The 26762-nt window shown below is 47.0% G+C and overlaps 1 protein-coding gene across 4 annotated transcripts in view; it reads left to right on the forward strand.

Moving 5' to 3' along the window:
* Positions 1–984: 984 nt before the first annotated feature.
* Positions 985–26762, forward strand: part of FCHO2 (FCH and mu domain containing endocytic adaptor 2) — a 167120-nt gene continuing 141342 nt past the window's right edge. For all 4 annotated transcript variants that reach the window (XM_073679650.1, XM_073679676.1, XM_073679659.1 and 1 more), the window contains exon 1: positions 985–1259. In XM_073679650.1, coding sequence (XP_073535751.1) covers positions 1005–1259 — 255 coding nt within the window. In that variant the 5' untranslated portion in view covers positions 985–1004. The remainder of the gene's footprint in view (positions 1260–26762) is intronic.

Here is a 26762-nt window from a genome sequence, read left to right on the forward strand (position 1 = left end):
CCCCGCATTAGCCCCCAAACTGTATAATGACCCTTACATTAGCCCCCAAACCTCCAAACTGTATAATGGCCCTCACATTAGCCCCCACACTGTATAATGGCCCCCGCATTAGCCCCCCAAACTGTATAATGGCCCCCGTATTAGCCCCCCAAACTGTATAATCGGCAACACATTAGCCTCCAAACTGTATAATGGCCCCCGCATTAGCCCCCAAACTGTATAATGACCCTTACATTAGCCCCCAAACCTCCAAACTGTATAATGGTCCTCACATTAGCCCCCACACTGTATAATGGCCACTGCATTAGCTTCCACACTGTATAATGGCCCCCACATTAGTCCCCAAACTGTATAATGGCTACTGTATAAGCCCCCAAACTATTTAATGCCCCCCACACTTTATAAGGGCCCTCACAGCAGTCCCTGTAATGTATGAGGGTCCCCCATTGTTTCTGATGGCCCCACAAGTTTTAATCACAATATATAACATCATATACTCATAAGCCAGGATCCTGCTGATCCCTCCGGGCGCACACACAGGACGTCAGAGTCCCGGCGCGGAGCGATGGTGTCATTGTGCTGGACCCTGACGTCCTGCGTGCGTCAGCGCCCCTCTGCACGCGGGGCTTGGGGCGTCCAGTCCCTCTGCCCCCAGCCAAATTCTACACCTGATATCGCCATAATCGTACCGTCCTGCTGAACTATGAGACTATGTCTCTTATTATTATATTATTATTATTATAGGGCACGGAGAACACGAAAATGGGGAAAAATGAAGAAAATAAATGTGAAGCTAATCCAGAAGTGCTGAGGGTGCGGTGCAGGCAGCTGGCCGCAGTGTGGCTCCAGTCCTCCGCACACAGGAGGAAGAGGGGCTACTGAAATCCCAACAAGTGCACCCTTCCTGCTCACATACAGCAGAGCCACCATGTCTGATTATTGTTCCCGTTATTAATAAAGTTTATTGAAGAAAGAAAAATGTTGGCAAGTCAGTCTTGCACGAGATGGCCGCTAGCTGGCGCAATACTACGATTCCCACCCTCTGCCAGCTACGCATGCGCGCTCCCAGCTCCAGCAGCAGGAGGCGGCTGTGGGATTCTGTCTGGTTCCGTAGGTTGGAGGAGAGCGGAGGAAAAGCACTACTACATCGGGCCGGGGAACCGGCGGAGTGCGGCCGCATTGGAGAGAACACATTGGAGAGGCGACCCCCTCTATCCATTAGCAAGATGGTCATGGCGTATTTCCTGGATAATTTCTGGGTAAGCTGTGATTTCTGCTCGCTTCCTGCCCGGTGTCCGGCCTCCTGTCCTCCCTTCCCTGCAGGCAGCACTGCCTGTACCTCCGGAGACGTGTGTGACAGGAGCCGCAGCCCCACTGCCCTGATTATGGTGTGACTGGCACCTACAGGGGTATTATTAGTATATGGGCGTCATGTGTGTGTGTGTGACAGTGTGCTGTGTGTGTGACAGTGTGCTGTGTGTGTGACAGTGTGCTGTGTGTGTGACAGTGTGCTGTGTGTGACTGTACAGTGTGCGCTGTGTGTGTGTGTGTGTGACTGTACAGTGTGCGCTGTGTGACAGAGTGTGCTGTGTGTGACAGTGTACAGTGTGCGCTGTGTGTGTGTGACAGTGTACAGTGTACGCTGTGTGTGTCCGTGTACAGTGTGCGCTGTGTGTGTGTGACAGTGTGCTGTGTGTGTGTGACAGTGTACAGTGTACGCTGTGTGTGTGTGACAGTGTGCTGTGTGTGTGTGTGACAGTGTGCGCTGTGTGTGTGTGACAGTGCGCGCTGTGTGTGTGTGACAGTGCGCGCTGTGTGTGTGACAGTGCGCGCTGTGTGTGTGACAGTGCGCGCTGTGTGTGTGACTGCGCGCGCTGTGTGTGTGACTGCGCGCGCTGTGTGTGTGACTGCGCGCGCTGTGTGTGTGACTGCGCGCGCTGTGTGTGTGACTGCGCGCGCTGTGTGTGTGACTGCGCGCGCTGTGTGTGTGACTGCGCGCGCTCTGTGTGTGACTGCGCGCGCTGTGTGTGACTGCGCGCGCTGTGTGTGACTGCGCGCGCTGTGTGTGACTGCGCGCGCTGTGTGTGACTGCGCGCGCTGTACAGTGACTGCGCGACTGTACAGTGTGACTGCGCGACTGTACAGTGTGCGCTGCGCGACTGTACAGTGTGCGCTGTGACTGCGCGACTGTACAGTGTGCGCGACGGTGTACAGTGTGCGCTGTGTGTGTGTGACGGTGTACAGTGTGCGCTGTGTGTGTGACAGTGTACGGTGTGCGCTGTGTGTGTGACAGTGTACGGTGTGCGCTGTGTGTGTGACAGTGTACGGTGTGCGCTGTGTGTGTGACAGTGTACGGTGTGCGCTGTGTGTGTGACAGTGTACGGTGTGCGCTGTGTGTGTGACAGTGTACGGTGTGCGCTGTGTGTGTGACAGTGTACGGTGTGCGCTGTGTGTGTGACAGTGTGCACTGTGTGTGTACAGTGTGCGCTGTGTGTGTACAGTGTGCGCTGTGTGTGTACAGTGTGCGCTGTGTGTGTACAGTGTGCGCTGTGTGTGTGTGACAGTGTACAGTGTGCGCTGTGTGTGTGTGACAGTGTACAGTGTGCGCTGTGTGTGTGTGACAGTGTACAGTGTGCGCTGTGTGTGTGTGACAGTGTACAGTGTGCGCTGTGTGTGTGTGACAGTGTACAGTGTGCGCTGTGTGTGTGTGTCAGTGTACAGTGTGCGCTGTGTGTGTGTGTCAGTGTACAGTGTGCGCTGTGTGTGTGTGACAGTGTACAGTGTGCGCTGTGTGTGTGTGACAGTGTACAGTGTGCGCTGTGTGTGTGTGACAGTGTACAGTGTGCGCTGTGTGTGTGTGACAGTGTACAGTGTGCGCTGTGTGTGTGTGACAGTGTGCGCTGTGTGTGTGTGACAGTGTGCGCTGTCAATGGCGGCTATTACGCTGCGTGTCCGCAAAATTAATGGACATGCTGCGTATTTTTCCGCAATGATAATCCGCAGCGGAAATTTCTGCAGCATATGCGGATTATCATTGGGGACCATGGGGCACGTATTACCAAGCTTTTTTTAAGCGTTTTTGCTGCGGCAAAAACGCATAGTGGGCACGCAGCCTTAGGCTATGTGGCCACGATGCAGAAAATTTCCGCAGCGTTTCTGCATGTCCTTGGCAGTAAAAACGCTTGCGGATTTTACTCGTGTTTTTTAAGCGTTTTTGCAGCGTTTTTGCATGCGGATTTGACGTGCGTTTTTCAAATGCATTGTGACCTCAAATCCGCATGCAGAAACGCACAAATAATGGACATGCTGTGGATTTTTCCGCAAGGAATATCTGCTGCGGAAAATTCCGCAGCATGTGCACAGAACATGCGGATATTCATTGGGGACCATGGGGCACGGATTACCAAGCGTTTTTAAAGCGTTTACGCTGCGGAAATTCCGCATCAAAAGCGCTTGAAAAAAAGCATAGTGGGCACGCAGCCTTAGCTGAGATGAATCTGTGCTATAGTGAATTTATCACTTAAACATGAGCCATGTATGTCGGAGTCGGTGTCATGGAAATTGAGGAGTCTGAGGTTTGGCTTACCGACTCCACAGCCCTGCGTCTGGCGGTCTATTGTATATGGGGGCGCTGGCCCTTTGATGGTTGGAAGAGATGTCCATTGTGCGTGTCTGCCAGTTCCTGGGATAAGCCGCTGGATAACATGTCTGCCGTCAACTTTCTCATAGAGAACATTGGAGCACTAGTGTATTGGGGGTCGGTAGAGATATCGGACGGCCTAACGACTGTCCAAAACATGTCCGTGTCCGCGGGTGATCTGCAGGTGCACGGAGACGCATAGTGAACATAGGATTTCTTGAAATCTCATTCACTATGCTGTAACATCTGGCCTGCATAACACGCAGCGGCTCCTGACCGTGGGCACATACTCTAAGGGTGCTTTCACATTGCGTTCAGGCAACTTCTGAGTGTCCACCTCCAGCTGGCATACACGCCCAAAAATTATGCATGTCATAGTGCCTGTTTGCTCTGCTGGCACCATTAGGGTATGTGCACACGGTCAAGAATGGCTGCTGATTGGACGCAGCGCACTTGTGCTGCGTGCAATCCGCTGCTGCCAGATGTTGCAGCATAGTGGATGGGATTTCAAGAAATCCCATGCCCACTGTGTGTCTCTGTGCTCCTGCGGCTCACCTGCGGCGACGGACATGCGGCACGTCTTTCCAGACGGCAACATGTCAATTTTCTCAAAACGCTGCCAGAAAGGATCGTGTGCATATACCCTTATAGTCTATGGCCCGTCGGCGCAAACGTCAGGATCATGTTTTGTGGGGGGTTCGGGCGTAATCCCCGACGGGGGCACTGAATAAGTGCCAAAATGCAATGTGAAAGCACCCTTAGGCCTCATTCAAGCTTTCAGGATTTTTCTCATGCATAAAAACACAGATTGTTCAGCAGTTTTTTTTTTTAGCTGATTTTTATCAGTGCTTGGTCAGTTTATTTACCATTATGGTTTCATTAGTGTGATGGGTTATTTTAGTCTGTGATTTGGATTAAAATTTGACATATCCATGATTTTTTCAGTACTACATAGTCCGCTAAAAGACTCAGACATGTGAACAGCCCCATAGACTATAATGGGTATGTGTCTATTCATGAAAAACACAGTTGAAACATGAATGTGAGTCACAGATATCTGAATGAGGACTTAGGGAGGCATTTACATGATCCCGCACATCATACTCCGCATCCTATGCAGTAAGAACATTAGTCACTGATAGATCCTTATATCCTCAAACAACTACTGTGTGGATTGTGACAGTTTTTCCTTGTTCTTTCTAGGTTGTAATCCAAAGACTTAAGCCCCCGTCTCACATAGCGAGATCGCTAGCGAGGATCGCTGCTGAGTCACGGTTTTGGTGACGCAACAGCGACCTCACCAGCGATGTCGCTGTGTGTGACACTTTGCAACGATCAGGCCCCTGCTGTGAGGTCGCTGATCGCTGCAAAGTGTCCTGGACCATTTTTTGGTCTTTGCCCTCACGCTGGTCAGCACACATCGCTGTGTGTGACCAGCGGGAACAGCGATCAGGCTGGTAACCATGATAAACAGCGGGTTACTAGGGGCACACGCGCACCTAGTTACCCGATGTTTATCATGGTTACCACTCTGCTACGGTGAGCGGTAACCTCCCGCTCACCGTAGCAGGTTCGTGACCATGATAAACAGCGGGTTACTAATTGCGCTTGTGCCCCTAGTAACCCGCTGTTTATCATGGTTACCAGCCTGCTCCTGCTTCAGCAGGCTGGTAACCAGGAGCAGGACATCGTGGAAAGATTCTTTCCACGATGTCGCTGCTCCCCTGATCGCTGGTGAGCCTGCCTGTTTGACAGCTCACCAGCGACCACATAGCGACGCTGCAACGATCCCTGACAGGTCGTATCGTTGTCGGGATCGCTGTAGCGTCGCTAAGTGTGACGGGGCCTTTAGTGAGGTTGTCCACTACTTTAGCATTGATGACACCCGGCACCCCCGGCTGATCAGCTGTTATCGGTATTGGCGGCAGCCGCCGGCCGGAAGTACTCACTTGTGGAGCTGGCCGTCTTCTGATAGTGGCTGAGGCTTGGTAGTGCACATCCGTCTCCTATTCAAGTCAATAGGAGGCAGATGTGTAGTACCCTGCGGCATCCACTACAAGTAGATGACCAGCTCCACAAGTGAGTACTTCTACCCAGCAATAACTGCTGGTCGGCGGGGGTGCTGGGTATCGGACCCAGACCGATCAGACATTGATGACCTATTGTAAGCATAGGTCATTAATGCTAAAGTAGCGGACAACCTCTTTAATTTAGTATTTCACTGTATGTACAATGTAATTTAGAACAATTAATGGACTTTTAGCCTTGTAGTTTGAGCTTATGTGGCACTATAGTTTCTATAGTTTTCCATTTGTTGGCTTATCGCTATTATTTTTGAACCAATAGTATGGTCGTTTCCTAAAATTCTCATGAGTTCTGGTGCAGGTTTACGTTTTTAACCTGATACTTGATTTTTAAAGATCTCATTACCTCTTTCTCTACCTACCCCTGATGTCATGGTTAATGCATTGCTTACAAATTTCATGTCATGATAACGGTGTGAGCACCGGACCTGCGCTCTCACTCTCAGCAGCCGACATCCTGCTGTAACAGAATAACTCAGATCCTGGTCTTTTAACCCATACGAGGCTGCCGTCAATAGTGACAGATGTACGTAGAAAACTGTGATGGCGGCAGGCATTTCTTATTTATGGTAATTATCTTCCAGGAATGGCAAAGTTTTTAATTTTTGTAATATACTTCGATACCTTATTTTGCCTTCTTGTCTCCCAAACCCTGTGCTGCAGGCTGGCTCACTTGGGCAATTCACGCTTATTTACAAGCAGCGTTCAATCACTGTTCAGCAATAATCCCATTCCCTTCACTGGAATATACTGTATAAATTTTGCCGTGCAGTAGCTGAAAGCACCTATACCATAACCAAGTATATTACAAAATTTCACAATTTTGCAATGCCTGAAGGGCATCACGGTGGCTCAGTGGTTAGCACTGCTGTGGGTTTCCTCCGGGTTCTCCGGTTTCCTCCAACACTACAAAGACATACTGATAAGGAATGTAGATTGTGAGCCCCAATGGGGACAGAGCCGATAATGTCTTTAAAGCGCTGTGGAATTAATGGCGCTATATGAGCGAATAAAATGAATAAATGGAAAAAAAATAAAAAGATGTTACTCCTTAAAGGGGTTGTTCACTACTCTGACAACCCCTTCTGAATCCCTGTGTTTCCTCCCAATAAAATAATAACCGCTATACTCACCTCTTGTTTCAGCGGTGTCGGCACCAGGCTCAATGTCACGCAGTCCCTATGGTCAATCGGCGCTGGCTTCACTCTCCTCTCCTATGGACGTATTTCACATCCGGAGGAGGTGAGAACTGCGGCTGAGCTCTCGCTTCATCCAGATGTCTTTATTTGCTTGGAGGAGGGGAGAGTGAAGCAGCCGCTGATTGGCTGCAGGCATAGTTATGTCACGAGGGCCCAGGACAGCTCGGCTGTTATTATTTTACTGGGAGGAAACATAGGGATTTAGAAGGGGTTTTTTGAGTCGTGGACAACCCCTTCAAAGTGTTGCTGCTGTTTTATGTGAACTTGCAGCAGATTATCTGTGTCTGCCTCCTCTTCATAGACTTTTATGAGCACCAGCAGTGATCTCATGCCTGGGTGAGCTGAAAATTTGTATTCACTGGCAACAGATCTAACCAGCGAGTTGATTTAGGAGTGCGAAAACAAGGTATGAAAAAGAAAGAGCCGCACTCACCATTCCTTTTATGAAAAAATTAAAACATGTTTTATTACATCAATCTTTTGGACATCTAAGCGGCAGGCAGAGGGATAAGAGGAGTGCTCATGGATGATTTATGAGTGCGGGAAGAGAAATAGGTCTTTTATCTAATAAGATATGACAAAGTTTCTTCTCTTTACTAGTAATATTGATATATTAGAAAAAAATAATAGTTACTGCATACAGAGGCAAAATATGCATCAAACTGTGTAAATTTCTGCACTGAAACTCTGCGGATTTACATCAGGGTTCTCCCTTTGTTGGATGTCAATTTGATTTTATTAAATCTCATCCGTAATGCGGCTACTGCAGCACAGAGGAATTTCAGCCTGCAAAATCCAAAAAAATCTGCTAGGTATCCTACCCTAATAATTGCTAATATCACCTTTTCCACAACCCTAATCTTGGCTAGTCTGCTCTATATGAAGAGTCAGGTATTTGTTTACCAAGGTTTATGGCTTTGCACATGGGTAATGCTTTTATATGGTGGCGTGATATAATCGTTTACTGTGTGCTTACTTGTGTCTGATGTCATGATTGGACTATGCACCCTGGCAAAGCCCCCCAGCTTTTATTGACTTTCTGCCATAAATTGGTGGGATACTACAGGATATGTATGTATCAAATACTCTACACTTAGAGCCCCCGTAACAAAAGCCTTTGTTTTACAAGGAGTGGAGGAATGTAGCATTGTTTTCCAGGATAGCTCACATATACAGTAATCCATAGTGAAATCACATTTAACCCATCTGAAGTCCTTCCTTTCTGAAGTGTTAAGTTCCATTACACTGAACAGCACTGGCCGTGATAATGACATCTGACGGGTCTGCAGTCGTAGTAATTATCCGATTCAGCCGGGATTAAAAGCTGTAGGTGTTGGATGAAGAACACGTGCACCTGGAACATGAGCAGATGGTGCTCAGTAGCTGATCTCCTCTGTGCCCAGAGTTTCTGCACTTGAACACTTTGTTGCCAAACTTCCCACTATGCTGGCCACATGATTGTAATGTTATGCTGATCAATAGTGCAACTTGCCAGTTGTGGCGTTCTGGAGCAAAATGTTTGATATTTATAAAGTTACCTAATTTACTGACACTCCGGGAATGAGGTCTGGCACCCTGAACCGGGGACAGTACACGAGTACCGTATTTGCCACCAGTGCTTCTAAAATATCAAGGATGACTACACTGGTCAGAAAGGAGCAATGTCACTGGAGACATGGAAGTTGACAGGACCTGCAACATTTTGTGCTATGGGATGTTCAATAATTTTAGTAGGGGATTCTGTGGTGTCTATTTTGGTGGAGTCGGTATATAATGGACCGACTCCAGCTCCTAAAATATATAATAAATTGGGTACAGTAGTTCAATAAAGTTTGTAGGGAATATTTTTTTCATAAGAATTTGGGAAAGTTATGAAATGTCCTATTCCTGATCTAAGGGTCTAGACTTTTAGCTGAGATGAATCTGTGCTACAGTAAATTTATCACTTTAAACTTGAGCCGTGTATGAGGGAGTCGGAGTCGTGTCATGGAAATTGAGGAGTCGGAGGTTTGGCTTACCGACTCCACAGCTCCTGACCCGATCATAACAGATTCATAGGTTTCCGAGTTTAGGTCAGGACAACCATAGATGTATGAATGTTCTGATGCAAAAAAGTAGTTTTCCAGGGAATATAAATGTTATTAAATTAGTTCAGACTACAGTCATGGCCAAAAGTTTGGAGACTGACACAGATTTTGGTTTTAACAAAGCTTTCCATTTCAGTGTTTCTAGGTCCTCTAGTCAGATCTGTCTATGGTCGCTTATGTATTATTATAAGCATTTCGTAAGTTTTTAACTTTTTTTTTTTACATATCCATTAAGATTATGGAAAAACTCAATATTTACAGTGCTGTCCCTTATTTTTCAAGACTTCTGCCCTTCGCCCTGGCAGCTAGATATCAGCTTCTGGGCCAGATCCTCATTGATGGCCGCCCATTCTTGTCTAATCACTGCTTTTGAGCTTATCACATATATTAGACAACTACATTGTAGACAATTTTCTTTTATGATATCCAAGCCTGATCTAAACCAATGTCTAGCGTCTGTAGACACAATGGACGGCTGCATACGGTTGTGTGTAATTTCTCTTTATTCTTGTTAGACTGGTAAACTCTGCTGTGACCTGTGGATGGGCTGCAATGAAACTACCTGTCACTGCTAAGGAAACGGCATATAAGCGTTTAGAGATTTTTCCTAAATTATTTTTAGATTCGCTACCCCCTGTGGTTCTACAGGAACAAATTTATATCATGAAAGGGATTATCTGAATCTGGGCTTTTGGTAACATTTATGTAAAGTTGCAATGAAAAGCATGAACACAGAGGCTCCAGACTAGAGTCCGTGTGTAGATGGTATGCATTGTATAATCACAAGGCTTCTCATTGCTGGCGTGTATGGGTGTTATTCTTAGAATGACAAGTGGTCTCCTTCTCTCTAAACGCTCTTTAGAATTGACGCTTTAGTGTGAAAGCTGCAATCATTAGACCCTATAAGTCAGGGCTGGACAGCTCTTACTAGTTTTTTAGGAGCCAGCAATGACATACTTTGCAAGGCTGAGCTCACACACCCTGATGTTCAGGTGTTTTGTATCCACTTTGCCCCATTACCACACCAAATACCTTGCATAAAATTTAATGGAGGATGTGTCTTTGAGTATTGCCAACAGGGCAACAAGAATGTGTGTTCCTTGCAATACAAAGCAATGCACACCTTTAGCAGCAACAGGATCTCTTCATCACAAGTCCACCACCACCATTCCTGATAGTAGTAATAGCAACAGGGTCCCCCTATGGCAATAGCAGTAGGGTACATCTACCGCTCTATGGCAATCGCAGGAGGTGCCCTCTAGCCCCCGATGGCAATCGCAGGAGGTGCTCTCTAGCCCCCGATGGCAATCGCAGGAGGTGCCCTCTAGCCCTCGATGGCAATCGCAGGAGGTGCCCTCTAGCCCCCGATGGCAATCGCAGGAGGTACCCTCTAGCCCCCGATGGCAATCGCAGTAGTCGTCCCAATTTCCCCTAAGTATGTGAAGCGTGGCCTCTCCCATCTTTTTACCACCCTCCCATCCACTAGTAGTAGTAGTACCACTTGCCCTTTCTGATCTCCCTACATTTTTCCTAACGTTACTTACATACATTGCTTGACTTGCTATTATACTCCGATTAGCAAAGCAGGGATATCGGGATTGAAAATGACTATTTTCTGTCGCAATAGAGAGTTTCTTTCTTAAGGGCTCTAACACACAGCAGTAATTTGTGAGCCACATAGTGACCAGATTGAGGTCAGATCTAAAAATGCAGCAGAGCATGAATCTTTGGATGCTGGTTGTCCTTCCGGTGCTGAATAGTTCCCGGTTCTATTGAGCATACCGCCTAATGTATACATGACTGTGCCGTCTGTTTCCATATAAATAGTTCACCTCCCGATCTGGGCACTGTGACCCCAGACTGCAGATTAACCCTCCGACCTCATTTGTCGGGGGTAAGGGCATTCAGCATTTTTCTTTCCTTTTGATTTAATCTGTCATTGTGTAACAAGTACATGTTCCCCGGTGCTGTTCACATATTAATTAATGTCTTGTTCTTTCTCATGCAGAGCCACCCTCCTGTGTCCTAATTGTAGAGAAGGATAAGGTGCGCCTTAGTTTTGACAGCCAGTATGAGTGTAAGGTATATGACACAACTATTAACTGGTTTGACAGTTTTGTGCTGGTGATTAGTGATGAGCGAGTATGTTCGTTTAACCCTTTCGGCGAGTACCGAGTATCTTCAGCGTACTCGGTGATATGTTTGAATCACTCCCGTGTGCATGATTTGCGACTGTTTGACAGCTTAAATACATATGAGAAATGCTTAAGAAACAAGCATTCCTCACATGTATTAAAGTATTAAAGCTGTCAAACAGTCGCAAATCATGCACACGGGAGTGATTCAAACATATCACCGAGTACGCTGAAGATACTCTGTACTCGCCCGAGCATACTTGCCGAAAGGGTTAACTGAACCTTCTCGCTCATCACTACTGGTGATCACTGGGGGACAACCTTTCCTTTAAAGGCATAGTGTATTTAAAAATAAGTCTGGAAAAATCCCAGTAGCCAATGCACATGGATCTATGCTGCTGGCATCTTACGATATTTTCTGTTGAAGGAAATTAGGAAGCCTGGCTGATGAAAGAAAAATAAAGTTGTTGCCAAAATATGCACGAAAAGCAGCTTGTTAGTCCAGGCCTCCACAAAAGAAAGACGCACACAATATTAATGGGGTTTTATGTGAGTTTACAAAATTTGCAAAAAAATATAAAGAACGAAGCAATTCTTACCAGGCGAATCCCCCGCTGCTCAAGTGCTGCCCATCGGTCCCAATTGTGAGGATGTCTTGCACTTCCTTCACTTGACATGACAGTCCTGTGCCATATTTGCCACCATCTTCAATACAGGCATAATATTATGGGTAGTTGTCAGCTCTTTGCTGGTGTTAACAGGTGATCTCCTGCGAACCATAATGAAAGTGCAGGGAAACCATTGTGATCATTGGTACATGTAATATGATTGATAGGCCAGGGTCAAGCGAGCGTTTATATCGGACGAATGCTATCCGATTTTTTTTTCTCTGGAGCAGTGATGATTAATTTTTTTTAGTGCTATGTGTGAGATTCAACAATACCTGTGGCCCAGGGAGGTGTGAAATTGAACAATGCCTGTGCAACTGAATGGCAGACCCCATAGTGTGAAAGTAAATAGTGTCATACAAACTCAATGCTCTGCCAGTGTCTTGGGTAAACTATTCCTGAACAATTCACCTCCCCCACTGTTATGCCAAAACCAGAAAGAGTTTTTTTTTTTCACTGAACTTTATGTACATGCATAAAAGAGACAAAAGGACAGTGAAAAAAACACACCAAAGAACAAGCAAAAAAGAAGAAAAATCCTGAATCCTGCCAAGAGATCAGGTTTTGCTGCAGAAAAAAACGCTGAAAAAAACATGGTGTGAACATAGCCTAAGAGAATCTGATCACACTATGCTGACACTCTGATCATTAGTGTCACTAGTACAATAGACCCTATTCTCTCAGATGAGAGAATCTACAGTCGTGTGACCCTGGCTTTCAAGTAGCGACAGTTCTATATTGCTGACCCGCACTTCTTGGGCAGATCGTCTGCTCTCGTAATAAGACCGGTAGGATATCCCTTCCCAATTTTCTTTCCAGTTGATATTTCCGATCTTGAGGTAGATGTTACACAAAATTTCTTACATCTGAGATGACTTTGTTAATGATGGTGAAGATATAACTTGGTTCTAATCTTGGTAAAATGGACACATACAGAGAATTCACATGGTCAGGTCTCATGAAAGTCGCTGCCTTTGTAACTTGTGACCTGTAATGTGGACCTCCAGAGTTTCTCAGTAATATTACATTGAGCTGCTTTGTAACGATCGACGTCTGAGGTCGCCACAAAACCAAACATGTTGTATGTGTGCCTCCATTTATTCTATAGTGCGAGGCTTGTGTGGGCGTGTACTTGGGATGTGCATTGTTGATTCTACTCCTAAATAGCATCATGGACCTGTAGCGGCCCATGCTGCCCGCTGCTCATGTGTATGTACAACCCCTGGCAAAAATTATGGAATCACCAGGCTCGGAGGATGTTCATTCAGTTGTTTAATGTTGTTGAAAAAAAGCAGATCATAGACATGGCACAAAACTGAAGTAATTTCAAATGGCAACTTTAGGGCATTAAGAAACAGTAAAAGAAATCAAGATTAAAAATGTGGTACTCAGTAAGGGTCATTTTTTCAGACCAAGCAAAGGGAAAAAATTATGGAATCACTCAATTCTGAGGAAAAAATTTATGGAATCACCCTGTAAATTTTCATTTCCAAAACGAACACCTGCATCAAATTAGATCTGCTCGTAAGTCTGCATCTAAAAAGGAGTAATCACACCTTGGAGAGCTGTTGCACCAAGTGGACTGACATGAATCATGGCTCCAACACGAGAGATGTCAATTGGAACAAAGGAGAGGATTATCAAACTCTTAAAAGAAGGTAAATCATCACGCAATGTTGCAAAAGATGTTGGTTGTTCACAGTCAGCTGTGTCTAAAATCTGGACCAAATACAAACAACATGGGAAGGTTGTTAAAGGCAAACATACTGGTAGGCCAAGGAAAACATCAAAGCGTCAACACCGGAAACTTAAAGCAATATGTCTCCAAAACAGGAAATGCACAACAAAACAAATGAGGAACGAATGGGAGGAAACTGGAGTCAATGTCTGTGACCGAACTGTAAGAAACCACCTAAAGCAAATGGGATTTACATACAGATAAGCTAAACATAAGCCATTATTAATACCTAAACAGAAAAAAACAAGGTTACAATGGGCTAAGGAAAAGCAATCGTGGACTGTGGATGACTGGATGAAAGTCATATTCAGTGATGAATCGCAAATCTGCATCAGGCAAGATGATGATGCTGGAACTTTTGTTTGGTGCTGTTCCAATGAGATTTATAAAGATGACTGCATGAAGAGAACATGCAAATTTCCACAGTCATTGATGATATGGGGCTGCATGTCAGGTAAAGGCACTGGGGAGATGGCTGTCATTACATCTTCAATAAATGCCCAAGTTTACATTGATATTTTGGACAGTTTTCTTATCCCATCATTTGAAAGGATGTTTGGGGATGATGACATCATTTTTCAAGATGATAATGCATCCTGCCATAGAGCAAAAACTGTGAAAACATTCCTTGAAAGAAGACACATAAGGTCAATGTCATAGCCTGCAAATAGTCCAGATCTCAATCCAATTGAAAATCTTTGGTGGAAGTTAAAGAAAATGGTCCATGACAAGGCTCCAACCTGCAAAGCTGATCTGGCAACAGCAATCAGAGAAAGTTGGAGCCAGATTGATGAAGAGTACTGTTTGTCCATGCCTCAGAGACTGCAAGCTGTTATTAAAGGCAGAGGTGGTGCAACAAAATACTAGTGATGTATTGAAGTGTTCTTTTGTGTGTTTGTTTTTCTTGATTCCATATTTTTTCCTTCTGCTTGGTCTGAAAAAAATTACCCTTACTGAGTACCACATTTTTAATCTTGATTTCTTTTAGTGTTTCTTAAAGCTCTAAAGTTGCCATTTGAAATGACTTTAGTTTTGTGCCTTGTCTGTGATCTGCTTTTTTTCAACAACATTAAGCAACTGAATGAACATCCTCCGAGCCCGGTGATTCCAGAATTTTTGCCAGGGGTTGTACAAGCACATTGCATCCTGAGGTCCAAGCTCCCGGGCCCAGTACTGGAGCCAGCGATATAGGATGCAATGTGCTTCTACAGACCTGGCTCCCCTGACTGGATGCAGGGTCTCCAAATATGAGCAGCACTGATCACACCCGGTGTGCAGCCGGAAGCTGCGGAGTAATGTGCTCAAAAAAGAGATTATTCAGTATAGAGCACATTTCTGCTCTACACTTTCTTTATTGGAGAGTTTAGCATGTCCGGATTTGTGCTGACTTATATATGATCAAACTGACTGTAGCACAGTGTAATCTTATGAAAACTGACTTCTGGTTTATGCTACATAGCATTTAAACCTGTTTCTTTAATACCAGTATATCTTTTCCATATTTAAGGTAGGCCCTTATACACAGTTAGCCAATGTTGGCTGAACTCACTGATATCATTGGGTTCGTCTGACTGTCTAATGTGTATGGGGCGTTGACTAATGGTGGGGGGAGATGTCGATTGTTCATGTCAGATTTCAAACTGCTGATCATTGTTCTGGATATAAGCCACCGGCCGACATGTCAGTTGGCGGCTTTCTCATAGAGAACACAGGATCGATCGGCCGAGCGAGCGCTCCTGTGTATGCTAGTGTCAGTCGAGGGGGCTGTCAGCCAAACGTTCGGTCAAGGCATTGTTCAGATGGTCATCTATTGTGTATGGCCAGCCTTACTCTTTTTTTTTTTTTATATAAAAAAGAAACTACCGCACTCCTGGAGTGGTGGTGGTGCCCAGGTAGGGTTACAAGCCCGTATAGATACAGAAAAACAACCTGGCACTCAGAAGACTCATGGGTTCTTTTAGTGATTTTTAATAAAGTAATGTAGTAAATAACAAAAAAACAGACGTTTCGGTCACAATAGACCTTCATCGGTGTACGGTTTTATTAAAGGCGTGATGCATTTGGGCCGCTGTCTGTAGAAATTTGTAAACCGTTGCTTGCGGTAGGTACTTAAAGGTAATGGCCTGGTCGGTGCCGTAGGAGAAAATGAATAACCAGAGGCAGTAGCCCGCTAGGAAGTTGTATGCTGAATTGTAAAGGACGCAGGACGCGGTATCCACCGTTTGTCCAGAAGCATGTGCACACATGCTTCTGGACAAACGGTGGATACCGCGTCCTGCGTCCTTTACAATTCAGCATACAACTTCCTAGCGGGCTACTGCCTCTGGTTATTCATTTTCTCCTACGGCACCGACCAGGCCATTACCTTTAAGTACCTACCGCAAGCAACGGTTTACAAATTTCTACAGACAGCGGCCCAAATGCATCACGCCTTTAATAAAACCGTACACCGATGAAGGTCTATTGTGACCGAAACGTCTGTTTTTTTGTTATTTACTACATTACTTTATTAAAAATCACTAAAAGAACCCATGAGTCTTCTGAGTGCCAGGTTGTTTTTCTGTCTCTTACTCTTTTTTTTAAGCCCCCCTCCCCCTTACACTTTAGATAGTGTGTTTTTTTTAAAGACGGGTCTCTATCAGACATCTTTGACAGCTATCTCTTAGAGAACAAAAGGATTAGCAATCCGAAATCATACATGCCAAATTATCTGTCTGGAGGCCCTAATACACATTAGAGTGTCAGATGACCCTGTCGATATCACCAGGTTCGGCCAATGTTGGTCTGTGTGGGGGCCTTTATGCTACTTTTGCAGTTTATCTTTAGTCTCTTTAGTTCTTGAGCTCATTATAAGATCAGCATTTCGCCACATCGCTGTACTGACAGGGATGCATCCCAAAGACAAAATCTTGTAAGTTATCCATCTTCACATGATAGTAATAGAGAGTGAACCTGTCAACGTGCCCGGTCTCAGCTCTGTGTTTAGTGTGTACTATATTCATGGGGCTGCTTACCGTGGTGGGTATAATACACACAAAAAATATGAATAGCAGAAAACACTACTTAAAAATGCTGTGTTTTGTCATAGAAATGAAAGGAAAAAAGGACTCCTAGTGGTAGTGCTGATTTTTTGTTCATCTTATTTTACAAAATAATGGAACAAAAATATTGATTAAAACCTCAATTAATCCCACCAAAACAAAGAGTTATGGCTTTCAGAATATGCAACGCAAACACAATTTACTTTTTAATATTTTCTTTTCTTGTACAACAGCAGCAGTAAAACAAAAATAAACTGTTAATTGAGTATTGCCTTATTCCTACTGACCTCATATAATTTATACTGTGCTATGTCTATGAAAATACAACTTGTGCTGCAAATCTACTATGTGAATGTACACGAAGGTGGAAAACGTCTGATGATGATGTACAAATGATGGACTTCTATGTAGCCATGTTCAAATGCCTCTGATTTAATTGATGAGAGTGAGACCTCAATGAAATGCTCCATGGGATGCAATTTTTTAGTTTATATCTACATTCACTGTGACTAAAGTTCCTTATTTCTGTATACTTTTAGTCTGCGGTGCGTCCCTTACAATATCTGTGAAGTAATCATCCAGAATTTCTGCAGAGATGACACAATCATTGCTTTCCGCTTTTTGTGAAACGGCCATTACTGTGCAGTTATGTAATGTAAATGTGCTGTACCAATATAACCTTTAGGACTCATTCACACGGTTGTTTTTTGCAGACCGACACGTCCGATGTTCATCAATGTGTCAGATCAACCTTTGCAATGAAAGTTTATGGGTCAGTGAAAAAAATCAGACTGCTCTCGGATTCCATTTCAATGCTATCAGATTTTCACTGACCAATAGGAAAAGGTGGAGAAACTTTTTTTTTTTCATTAGAGAAAACACTGATGACACTCAGACCCATTTTCAAAATCGTTGCTGTGTACATGACGAGTTTAGCATGGTTACTACATCTAGTAGAAGCATACTTATGTAACTAAGGCTCTGTACATACAGTAGCTTCTGTCATATATGACCGGTAAAGAGCTCTGCATGCAACTCCACTCAAAACCGTGGGCGTCTTGGCACGACCCGATGTGTGTGTGTGTGAGTGATAACATGCACAGGTTATGGGTTAGTCATCTTTTATACCAGCAATGTATACCTGGAGTCTCTCTAGAAGAACATAGGTTGTGCGACACATACTTGTGTTAGTTTAGTCATTCTTCCAATCCATTGTTTCATGCCTCCCTGCTAACCATTGTCTAACTAGGTTTGGAGATATGGATTAAGTAGATTAAAACAATGTATCCCCTATATATTTTTTTCCATTTAGAACCAGATATTGATTTTCTGTTTTTCTTTGTTTTTTTTTAAAGCTCTGTTAACACCTATGTTTTGCTCCATTGCAGAAGGGTTCTGTTAATTAGATATTCTGTTTTGTGTCTATATTTAGAATAGAAGTAAAAGCGCAGCGCGCAGGCCTTTCTTCAGTTCTAAAAACTGACACCAGACGAACCCCATAATAATTAATGGGGTCCCAATGCCTTGTATCAGATGCAACTGATCCATTTTGGACCTTAGAACAGTCCTTTATATTCAGGAATGCACTACTCCCGGCTCCCTGACTTGCAGGAGGTTGTGCACTCCTTTAAAGGGTTTGTCTGGTCCAAATGGATAAATCTGCAGTCACTCTGTGTGAGTGCGGACTCATGAATCCCCCCAGCATACGCACTGCTGTGATTCGCCAGTTTCTGACCAGGGACTGGAGGGTATGTAAGAGTTATACATACTCCTGGCCAGTGGGCGCAGCCTCACTTCCATACACTCCCTCTGGTTGGATACTCCCATTGGACAGCAGCATCACTAAACGGGGCATGGCCTCACTCAATACAAGTGTACAGGGCGGGCTCTTTTCGGGAGCATATATAACTCCTACATACCCTCCGGTCACAGGTCAGAAACCGGTAAACCCCCTCCAGTGCACAGTGCATGCGCTGAGGGGGATTCATAAGTCTGCAGTCACACAGAGTGACTGCAGACTTATCGATTTGGAGCGGACAACCCCTTTAAGGTTTATAGTTCGGATCTCTATCCCGGGTTGCTAGCAGAGGTAGCGTTGCCTCTGCAGCATGGCAGAAGCGCACGGAAGCTTGTTGCAGCGATCCGGCCAGCTTCAGAGTTGTGCACATTCATTACCTAAATAACCCCTGCCAGGTGACCCAGGCAGCGAGCTGTACCCTGAAATAGTTGGAATCCCTCAGTTCGTGAGAACGGAGATGATTTTTAATGAGCGGATTTGTAAACTTGCTTGTTTTTACAAGCACTTTACAATTTTACTCATTTAAGAACTCAAGACAACCCATTTAATTCATTTCGTTCCTAAAAATGGAAAAGGCAAATTGAATTCCCAAACACAGGTGTGAACATGGCCTTTTCTGTTTTTATTTTCTGATGTAGATTATGCTTTTCTGTAAACTTACTATTACCTGTAAATATTTTACAGCTGCCACATGGACTATAGGTACCTGTAGGCTAGAGATGTACAATAACTTCCGTGGAGGAGTTTTCTGGGCTTGTTCTGTGACCTGGGCAGAGGTCATTTTGCAGGGAGGGGGGAGGAGAGCTGTGAGCATTACCTGTTGTGAATGGTGGAACCTGCGTTCTCTATATATACACTACCGTTCAAAAGTTTGGGGTCATTTAATTTAGAAATTTCTTTATTTTTGAAAGAAAAGCACATTTTTTTTTCAATGAAGCTAACATTAAATGAATCAGAAATACACTCTATACATTGTTAATGTGGTTAATGACTATTCTAGCTGCAAACGTCTTGTTTTTTTATTGTAATATCTACATAGGTGTATAGAGACCCATTTCCAACAACCACCACTCCAGTGTTTTAATAGTACATTGTGTTTGCTAACTGTGTAAGAAGGCTAATGGATGTTTAGAAAACTCTAGAAAACCCTTGCACAAGTATGTTAGCCCAGCTGAAAACGGTTTGGCTGATTTGAAAAGCTATTAAATTGACCTTCCTTTGAGCTAGTTGAGAATCTGGAGCATTACATTTGTTTGTTCTGTGAAACTCTCAAAATGGCCAGAAAAAGAGAATTTTCATGTGAAACTCGACAGTCTATACTAGTTCTTAGAAATGAAGGCTATTCCATGTGAGAGATTGCCAAGAAACTGAAGATTTCTCACAACGGTGTGTACTACTCCCTTCAGAGGAGAGCACAAACAGGCTCTAACCAGAGTAGAAAGAGAAGTGGGAGGCCCTGCTGCACAACTGAGCAACAAGACAAGTACATTAGAGTCTCTAGTTTGAGAAATCGAACGCCTCACAGTGTAGCATCGGCGTCTCTGCTCCCTGCCAGGCAGAGACGCCGTCCCTCTCACCTCCCCGCGCGGCATCCTCCTGCGCTCCTCTTCCTGCTGCGGCTGGCGCGCGCAGCTTCCCGGGCACTGTACTTAGGGCGCGCGCGCTCGCTCCCTCTCTTAAAGGGGCCGCGCGTTCCGTCCTAAGGAGTCCCTGGCCAATTGCCGGAGGACCTCCCATATTTAAGGCACCTCCTCCAAAATGGAGGTGCCCGAGCAATAGTTGTTGCACATGTATACTTACCTCTGCTTCAGCCCTCAGGTCCAATTGCCAGTCTGACTACTGTTCCAGTCCGCCAGCCTGACTACTCTCCAGCCTGACAGTCGGCCTTCCTTTGTACCCGCCAGTCTGTCTATGGGCGAGCCCGCCTGCTTACCAGGAAGCACCTGCCAGTTACCTGTCTGCTACCTGCCGTGCCTGCTAGCCTGCTCACCTGGGAGCACTAGCCTGTTACCCGCTAGCCTACCTGGAGGCTCTACCGTCACTTGCCGTGACCACCCGTCTGCTAACCTAGAGACTTCAGCCTGCTTGGCCTTCACTTGCCGTGACCACCCGTCTGCTAACCTAGAGACTTCAGCCTGCTTGGCCGTCACTTGCCGTGACCACCTGATAGCCTACCTGGAGGCTCCTGCTGTCACTTGCCGTGACCACCTGTCAGCTATCCCAGAGACTTCTGCCTGCTTGTCGTGCCCACCCGCTATACCGGTCAGTCCCAGTCATCTGACCCGTGGGAGCCACCTGCTCTCTTACAAGGTCGTCCCCAGAGTAGCACCTGGTCCCTCTGCTCGGTCCCTCCCTGGTCATGGAGTCGTTAGCCGCCGTACGACCAGGGTCGGTCTGAGTTGATACTTAGTTACGCCCCTCTGGGTCCCTCCTTGCGCCGCGGCACAGAGGTTCAACCACCCGGATCCATAACAGTTTGCTCGGGCCATGGAACCCGGTGGCCCCCAGATCTCCGATCTGCACCAGGAAGTCTTACGTCAGAGAGCTCAGCAGGAATCGGTCCTGGCCTATCTACGGTCCGTTAATTCTCGTCTAGGTGCATTGTCTAACTCGTCTGTGTCTATCTCTGGCCTAGCGGCGCCTGTCCCTGCGGCACCGCAATTCAGTCCCATTATGGCACCCGGCTATGGACCTCGGCTCCTGGCACCTCCATGCTTTGCCGGCGACCCCTCTTTAGCTCGGGGTTTCTTAAACCAGTGCACCCTGCACTTTGAACTCTTGGCATACCAGTTCATCTCCGACCGGGCCAAGGTGGCCTTCATCATGTCCCATCTCACTTGGTAGGCACTGGCATGGCTAAATCCCCTGTGGGAGAGAGGGGATCCCCTGGTGTCCGACCTGTCGTCTTTCCTCGCTGCTTTCCGGAAAGTCCTCAATGAACCGGAACGGAGAACCTCTTCTGCCTCCTCTCTGCTACGTCTCCGCCAAGAGAGTCTCACCGTGGGCCAGTATGCCATACGGTTCCGTACCCTCGCTTCTGAACTTGCCTGGGAAAACGAGGCCCTGGTGTCCGTCTTCTGGGAGGGTCTTTCTGGTCGGATTAAGGACGAGTTAGCCGGTCGGGACATTCCTACCACCCTGGATGACCTGGTGTCACTAGCTACCCGGATTGACATGCGGTTTATAGAACGTGCTAAAGAGACTACCCGGGAGAGAAAGTTTTCCCGCCTTGCTCCTACTTTCCAGAGACCTGCCGCTCAACCAGTCACTCTCCGGGTGCACTCGCCCGAACCTATGCAGATCGACCAGACCAAGATGGTCAAATCTCGCCAAGAGTCACGCCAAGCCGAGGGGAGCTGTTTCTATTGTGGCAGTAAGGAGCACTCCATCCGTTCCTGCCCAGAGAAGCCGGGAAATGCCAGTGTCTAGGACCGCTCAGAGAGGTCGTCCTAGGCAAAAGTAAGCCCTCTCCATCCCTGACTTTGTCTGTCTCTATCTCCTGGGGAGAGAACCGTCATTTTGAAATCGCTCACCTGGATTCTGGAGCTGCTGGAAACCTCATTTCCCAGTCCTTGGTAGAGAGATACCGAATTCCCACCAAACCTTTGGCTGAACCATTGTCAGTCGCCTCCGTGGATGGAAGACTCCTTCCGGTGACCATCCTGCTCGTCACTGAACCCATAACCCTGCAGGTGGGAATGCATGTGCTGTCCGGACTCTCTCACTCTCTATTGCTAGGTCTACCCTGGCTCCAGATACATGAACCCGTGCTGAACTGGCAATCCGGTGAAGTACTCCAGTGGGGGCAGGACTGCCATAGGACCTGCCTGGTTCCGGTTCGCCCAGGTCATCCACCACCTACCCCAGCTAATTTACCCGGTCTTCCGGCTCCTTACTGGTTCTATGCGGATGTCTTCAGTAAAAAGGAAGCAGAGACACTGCCACCCCATAGGCCATATGATTGCCCGATCGACCTGGTATCTGGCGCCACTCCACCCCGTGGGCGTATTTACCCGTTGTCGGCGGCCGAGACCCGGGCCATGTCTGAATACATTGAGGAGAATCTGGCTAGGGGATTCATCCGGAAGTCTACCTCCCCGGCTGGAGCCGGATTCTTCTTTGTCAAGAAGAGAGATGGCTCTCTACGCCCCTGTATTGATTATAGAGGACTCAATCAGATCACGGTAAAAAACAAATACCCCCTGCCGCTCATCTCCGAGTTGTTTGATCGCCTTAAGGGCGCCAGGATCTTTTCCAAGCTGGATCTACGTGGAGCGTATCCATCAAGGAGACTAGTGGAAGACGGCATTCAATACCCGTGACGGTCACTATGAATACCATGTGATGCCCTTCGGTCTCTGCAATGCTCCCGCCGTCTTCCAAGAATTGGTCAATGACATCTTCCGTGATCTTCTCTACTCCTACGTGGTGGTATACCTGGACGATATCTTGGTCTTCTCTTCGGATCTTCCCACACACCGGAGGGATGTTCGTCAGGTCCTGCTTAGGCTCAGGCAGAACCACTTCTATGCAAAATACGAGAAGTGCCTCTTCGAGCAGACCTCTCTTCCATTTCTGGGCTATGTCATCTCCCAGACAGGCTTACGAATGGATCCTGAGAAGCTCTCTGCTGTCCTTAAGTGGCCCCGTCCGGAGGGGTTGAAGGCGATTCAGCGATTCCTGGGCTTCGCCAACTACCATCGTCTCTTCATCCCGCACTTCTCTTCCCGGACTGCTCCCATATCTGCGCTCACCCGTAAGGGAGCAAATCCCAATGTATGGTCGCCCGAAGCTGAGGAGGCCTTCCTTTCCTTAAAGCAAGCCTTCACCTCTGCCCCAGTACTGCACCGTCCGGACTGTAACAAACAGTTCTTCCTGGAGGTTGATGCTTCCTTCTCCGGAGCCGGAGCGGTGCTCACTTAAAAATCTTCATCCGGGAGAATGGTAACCTGCGGCTTCTTCTCCAAGCTCTTCTCCTCGTCTGAGCGCAACTACTCCATCGGAGACCGAGAATTGTTAGCCGTTAAATTGGCGCTGGAGGAATGGCGCTACCTGCTGGAAGGGGCTCTATACCTGGTGATCATCTATACGGATCACAAAAATCTGGCATATCTCCAAAATGCCCAAAGACTCAATCCGCGTCAGGCCCGGTGGTCTTTGTTCTTCGCCTGCTTCGACTTCATCCTGCATTTCCGCCCGGCGGACAAGAATGTCAAAGCCGACGCCTTGTCCCGATCCTTCCTGTCCTCCGATCAGGAGGAGGAGCCTATGCACATTATCGACCCCTCTAAGGTGATGAAGGTGGCTCCCTTGGATCTAACTCGACTTCCACCCGGTAAGACTTTTGTAGCAGTACCAGATCGTGAGAAGGTTCTTCGCTGGGGTCATTCATCTAAACTAGCCGGCCATGCTGGCCAAAAGAAGACCTTCCTACTCATCACCCGGCATTACTGGTGGCCTACCCTGCGCAAGGATGTGATAGACTTCGTCTCAGCCTGTTCGTCCTGTGGCCGCAACAAAGTTTCCAGACATCTACCTGCCGGTCATCTCTTGCCTCTTCCCGTACCTGATGCCCCATGGCAACATATTGCTATGGACTTTATTACAGATCTCCCTGTCTCTGCCGGTTGTACAGTCATTTGGGTGGTCGCTGACCGCTTTTCTAAAATGGATCACTTCATTCCTCTGCCTGGTCTCCCGTCTGCATCAGAGCTAGCGAAGGACTTTTTCCTCCATATCTTTCGTCTCCATGGCCTACCCCTCCACATCGTGTCGGATCGAGGGGTTCAGTTCACCTCACGCTTCTGGAGAGCTACCTGTAAGCTGCTGGATGTCACCCTGGATTTCTCCTCCGCTTACCATCCACAGTCCAATGGTCAAGTGGAGCGCATCAACCAGATACTTACTAGCTACCTCTGGCACTTTGTAAATGCCCACCATACTGATTGGGTGGACCTCCTACCCTGGGCCGAATTCTCTTATAACAACCATGAGAGCGAATCCACTTCCAAGTCCCCGTTTTTTATAGTCTTTGGCCAACATCCCCGGATTCCGTTTCCCGTCTCTGCTTCTGTGGACAACCCTGCCGCGGAGTCTCTTGTCAGCGAATTTTCTACCATTTGGGAGAGTACTAGGTCCGCACTTCTTCAATCCTCCGAGCGGATGAAGAGATTTGCTGACAAAAGATGTCTGGATCCGCCTCAATTCCGTCCGGGAGACAAGGTTTGGCTCTCGAACAAACATGTGCGGCTCAAAATACCCTCCTACAAGTTGGGTCCTCGGTTCATCGGTCCTTTTGAAGTCTTTAACCAGATCAATCCGGTGGCCTACAAGGTAAAACTCCCAGCCACCTTACGGATTCCCAACTCCTTCCACGTATCGCTCCTCAAACCCGTTGTCTTTAATTCTTTTTCTAATAATCCAGGTTCTTCCCCCGCTCCGGTTTCCGCTGAGGACATTTTTGAGGTAGAGAATATTCTGGCCACCAAAAGGGTAAGAGGGAAGACCTTTTTTCTGGTGGATTGGAAGGGGTTTAGCCCAGAGGAGAGAACTTGGGAACCCAGGGAGAACATCCATGCCCGCTTCTCCTGGAAAATTTTTTGACTGGCCTAAGAAAGAGGGGGCGTAAAGGGGGGGGTACTGTAGCATCAGCGTCTCTGCTCCCTGCCAGGCAGAGACGCCGTCCCTCTCACCTCCCCGCGCGGCGTCCTCCTGCTCTCCTCTTCCTGCTGCGGCCGGCGCGCACAGCTTCCCGGGCACTTTACTTAGGGTGCGCGCGCCGTCCTAAGGAGTCCCCGGCCAATTGCCGGAGGACCTCCCATATTTAAGGCACCTGGAGGTGCCCGAGCAATAGTTGTTGCACATGTATACTTACCTCTGCTTCAGCCCTCAGGTCCAGTTGCCAGCCTGACTACTGTTCCAGTACGCCAGCCTGACTACTCTCCAGCCCGACAGTCTGCCTTCCGTTGTACCCGCCAGTCTGTCTATGGGCAAGCCCGCCTGCTTACCAGGAAGCACCTGCCAGTTACCTGTCTGCTACCTGCCGTGCCTGCTAGCCTGCTCACCTGGGAGCACTAGCCTGTTACCTGCTAGCCTACCTGGAGGCTCTGCCGTCACTTACCGTGACCACCCGTCTGCTAACCTAGAGACTTCAGCCTGCTTCGCCGTCACTTGCCATGACCACCCGTCTGCTAACCTAGAGACTTCAGCCTGCTTGGCCGTCACTTGCCGTGACCACCTGATAGCCTACCTGGAGGCTCCTGCTGTCACTTGCCGTGACCACCTGTCTGCTATCCCAGAGATTTCTGCCTGCTTGTCGTGCCCACCCGCTATACCGGTCAGTCCCAGTCATCTGACCCGTGGGAGCCACCTGCTCTCTTACAAGGTCGTCCCCAGAGTAGCACCTGGTCCCTCTGCTCGGTCCCTCCCTGGTCACGGAGTCGTTAGCTGCCGTACGACCAGGGTCGGTCTGAGTTGATACTTAGTTACGCCCCTCTGGGTCCCTCCTTGCACCGCGGCACAGAGGTTCCACCACCCGGATCCGTAACACACAGCTCCTCAACTGGCAGCTTCATTAAATAGTACACGCAAAATGCCAGTGTCAACGTCTACAGTGAAGAGGCGACTCCGGGATGCTGGCCTTCACGGCAAAGTGGCAAAGAAAAAGCCATATCTGAGACTGGCTAATAAAAGGAAAAGATTAATATGGGCAAAAGAACACAGACATTGGACAGAGGAAGATTGGAAAAAAGTTTTATGGACAGACGAATCAAAGTTTGAGGTGTTTGGATCACACAGAAGAACATTTGTGAGACGCAGAACAACTGAAAAGATGCTGGAAGAGTGCCTGACGCCATCTGTCAAGCATGGTGGAGGTAATGTGATGTTCTGGGGTTGCTTTGGTGCTGGTAAAGTGGGAGATTTGTACAAGGTAAATGGGATTTTGAATAAGGAAGGCTATCACTCCATTTTGCAGCCCCATGCCATACCCTGTGGACAGCGCTTGATTGGAGCCAATTTCATCCAACAACAGGACGATGACCCAAAGCACACCTCCAAATTATGCTATTTAGGGAAGAAGCAGGCAGCTGGTATTCTATCTGTAATGGAGTGGCCAGCGCAGTCACCAGATCTCAACCCGATTGTGCTGTTGTGGGAGCAGCTTGACCGTATGGTACTCAAAAAGTGCCCATCAAGCCAATCCAACTTGTGGGAGGGTCTTCAGGAAGCATGGGGTGAAATTTCTCAAGATTACCTCAGCAAATTAACAGCTAGAATGCCAAAGGTCTGCAATGTTGTAACTACTGCAAAGGGAGCATTCTGTGACGAAAGCAAAGTTTGAAGGAGAAAATTATTCTTTGAAATAAAAATCA

This window comes from Phyllobates terribilis, unplaced genomic scaffold (genome assembly GCF_046119375.1).
Source record: "Phyllobates terribilis strain yellow unplaced genomic scaffold, ASM4611937v1 Scaffold_1__5_contigs__length_1240528914, whole genome shotgun sequence".
Classification (NCBI taxonomy): domain Eukaryota; kingdom Metazoa; phylum Chordata; class Amphibia; order Anura; family Dendrobatidae; genus Phyllobates; species Phyllobates terribilis.